General features: G+C 42.0%; 1 protein-coding gene across 1 annotated transcript in view; it reads left to right on the forward strand.

The window, feature by feature from the left end:
• SUPT20H (SPT20 homolog, SAGA complex component) overlaps positions 1–2940 on the forward strand; it is a 51295-nt gene that overhangs the window by 25604 nt on the left and 22751 nt on the right. The window contains exon 14 of the mRNA XM_006757846.2: positions 2244–2392. Within this exon, the coding sequence (XP_006757909.1) occupies positions 2244–2392 (149 nt within the window). The remainder of the gene's footprint in view (positions 1–2243; positions 2393–2940) is intronic.

Here is a 2940-nt window from a genome sequence, read left to right on the forward strand (position 1 = left end):
TTCATATGATACTGATTTGATGGTGATTAACTTCTTTAGCTTTTCCTTATCTGGGAAGCTCTTTATCTGACTTTCAATTCTAAATGATAGCTTTGCTGGGTGGAGTAATATTGGTCCTTTCTTTTCATCACTTTGAATATTTCTTATCACTCCCTTCTGGCCTGAAAAGTTTCTGTTGAGAAACCAGCTGACAGTCTTACAGGTGCTCCCTTGGTAGGTAACTAACTGCTTTTCTCTTGCTGCTTTTAAGATTCTCTCTTTGTCTTTCATGTTTTGCATTTTAATTGTGATGTGCCTTGATGTAGGCTTCTTTGGTTCATCTGTTTGGGACTCTCTGTGCTTCCTGGACTTATATGTCTATTTCTATCACCAGATAGGGGAATTTTTCTGTCATTATTTTTTCAAATAGATTATCTTGATCCCTCTCTTCTCCTTCTGGTGCCCCCATGATGTGAATGTTGGTACCCTTGAAGTTGTCCCAGAGGCTCCTTACACTATGTTCATATTTTTGGATTTTTCTTTTTGCTGTTCTAATTGGGTGTTTTTTTGCTTCCTTATATTCCAAATTGTTGATTTGACTCAGCACCCTCTACTCTACTGTTGAAGCCCTGTAAATTATTCTTTATTTCAGTTAGTGTATGCTACATTTCTCTCTGGTCCTTTTTTATGTTGTTGATCTCATTAAGATCCTTGAGTATCATTATAACCATTGTTTTGAACTCTGTATCTATTTGTTTTTTGTTTCCATTTCCTTTAGTTCTTTTTCTGGAGATTTCTTTCATTTGTGACATATTTCTTTGTCTCTGCATTTTGGCTGCGTCCCTGTATTTGTTTCTATGTATTAGGTAGATCTGCTATGTCTCCTAGACTTGGTAAGTATCTTCTAGGGCCCAGTGGCTCAGCCTCACCAGTTTCCTGAGCTGGGCACCCCAGCAGCACCCCTATATGAACTATGTGCACTGTCATAAGATAGGTGAGCCTTGATTTGTATTGGTATCATTGGGAGGGATTGACCCCCATGCCAATTGGTTGTGGTAATCAGCTGGGACTAGAGTTGAAGAGCTGCTGTGCAGAAGCCAACCCTATGGAACTGGACTTGGTTCAGTGGGGCTTTGGTGTTCATTGTGTCCACCCTGTCACTCGTGAAAGTGGTAGGGTTGTAATCTCGTGTGGTTGAAGTTGATCACCAGTTGCACTGCCTCTGGGCCCTCCCCGGAGGTGCAAAGTCAACCTCTGCCTGTGCCCTACCTGGGGCTACCCAGTATGAGCTACAAAGCAGTCTGTAGATGGCTGCTATTTATGTTGAGTTTGGAGGTGCCCAGGGGAGGCCAAGCTGTGAACCAAGGCGGGCTGTGGCGAATGCAGGGCCTGGGACCCCTTACTGAGAAGTACCTGGAATGCTGATGTCAGCTGCTACTTGTTTGAGAGATTTTAGGAAAATCCAAAGAAGAGGCAGGAGAGGCCAGTTATATGGAAAAGCCACTGGAAATGGCTTGGATGAGTCTGCAAGTAGGGAGGGTGTCTCAGGGATGACCAGGGTGGGTAAGAAGTGTAAGCCATGTTGAAGGAGATTCAGATATGGCCCAGCCTGTCAGCTCTATGATAGGGAGAGCTCAGCACAGAAACATTGGCCTCTGGCAGCACTTCTGTCTGGGAGAAAGCTACCCCTCCAGCTCTTGCCCTAATACCAGACAAGTTAGTTCCTCCCCATATGTCCCAGGTTCCTTTCAAACTGCAGCTCCAGCACTGGAGCTCAGAGGGAGTGAGTCCAAGTAAGTCTGTGCGTGGGCCCTATAAGAGAAACTGCCTGGGACTCCCACCACCTTCATGTCACTCAACCATACTCCCTGCTCGTTTTTACAGCCAGAAGTTATGGGGACTTCTTTTCCCAGCTCTGGAACCCTCGGCTGGGGGCCTGATGTGGTCCAGCGACCCTGTATTCCTCAGGGAAACCTCCATGGCTAACATATCCCTCCTAATTTTAAACTGCCACACATGGGTGTGGGACCAGCCAGGTCCACAATTCTGCCCCTCCTACCAGACTTGATGTGCTTCTTCTTTAATTCCCTAGCTGTAGGACTTTCATTCAGCTCTAGATTTCATGGTTCTGAATGATGGTTGTTGTGTGTGTTAGTTGTAAATTTCAATGTGGTTGTAGGAGGCGGGGAGTACCACATTTGCCTGGGCCACCATCTTTACTGGATGTCTCCATTAGCCCCCTTTTGTGGCTCTATCTTTTTCAGGATGTCAAAGATGATTATGTATTTGAATGTGAAGCTGGTAATCAGAAAACAAAGCTGACCATTTTGCAGTCACTTGGTGATCCACTTTACTATGGTAAAATTCAGCCATGTAAAGATGAAGAGATTGACAGCCAGATTTCTCCATCCCAGTGAGTTCTGTTAAATACATGTAATTAACAAAAACAATCATCAGAATTCATTTAGCAACTACTGATAAACCATTAATGAATAAAACTTCTCCCTTGGGGATTCATTTGTTACTTAAATACATTAGTTAGATTTGGCTTTCTAAATTTATGAACTACATATATTTAGTACAAGGTACCAGTATTTAGTTTTGTTTTTATTGGTTTTCTGTTTTAATCAAGTTGATAATGTTTCAAAAATAAGAAATAACAAAAAGGAGAAAAAAGCAGGGACCAGATCTGTGTTGAATTGTTTATAAAGTCTTTATGTACACAAAATACTAATTGAAACTACAGCAGAAAGATGGATTTTAAAGAATAACCTCACAAATATCTAATTCAGCAGTTTTCAACCTCTGGGTCACGACCCCTTTGGGGGTCGAACAACCCTTTCACAGGGATTGCCTAAGACCATTGGAAAACACATATATAATTACATATTGTTTTTGTGATTAATCACTCTGCTTTAAATATATTCAATTTGTAACAATGAAAAGATATCTGGCATATCA

Source organism: Myotis davidii, unplaced genomic scaffold, assembly GCF_000327345.1.
Source record: "Myotis davidii unplaced genomic scaffold, ASM32734v1 scaffold1895, whole genome shotgun sequence".
NCBI classification, from domain to species: domain Eukaryota; kingdom Metazoa; phylum Chordata; class Mammalia; order Chiroptera; family Vespertilionidae; genus Myotis; species Myotis davidii.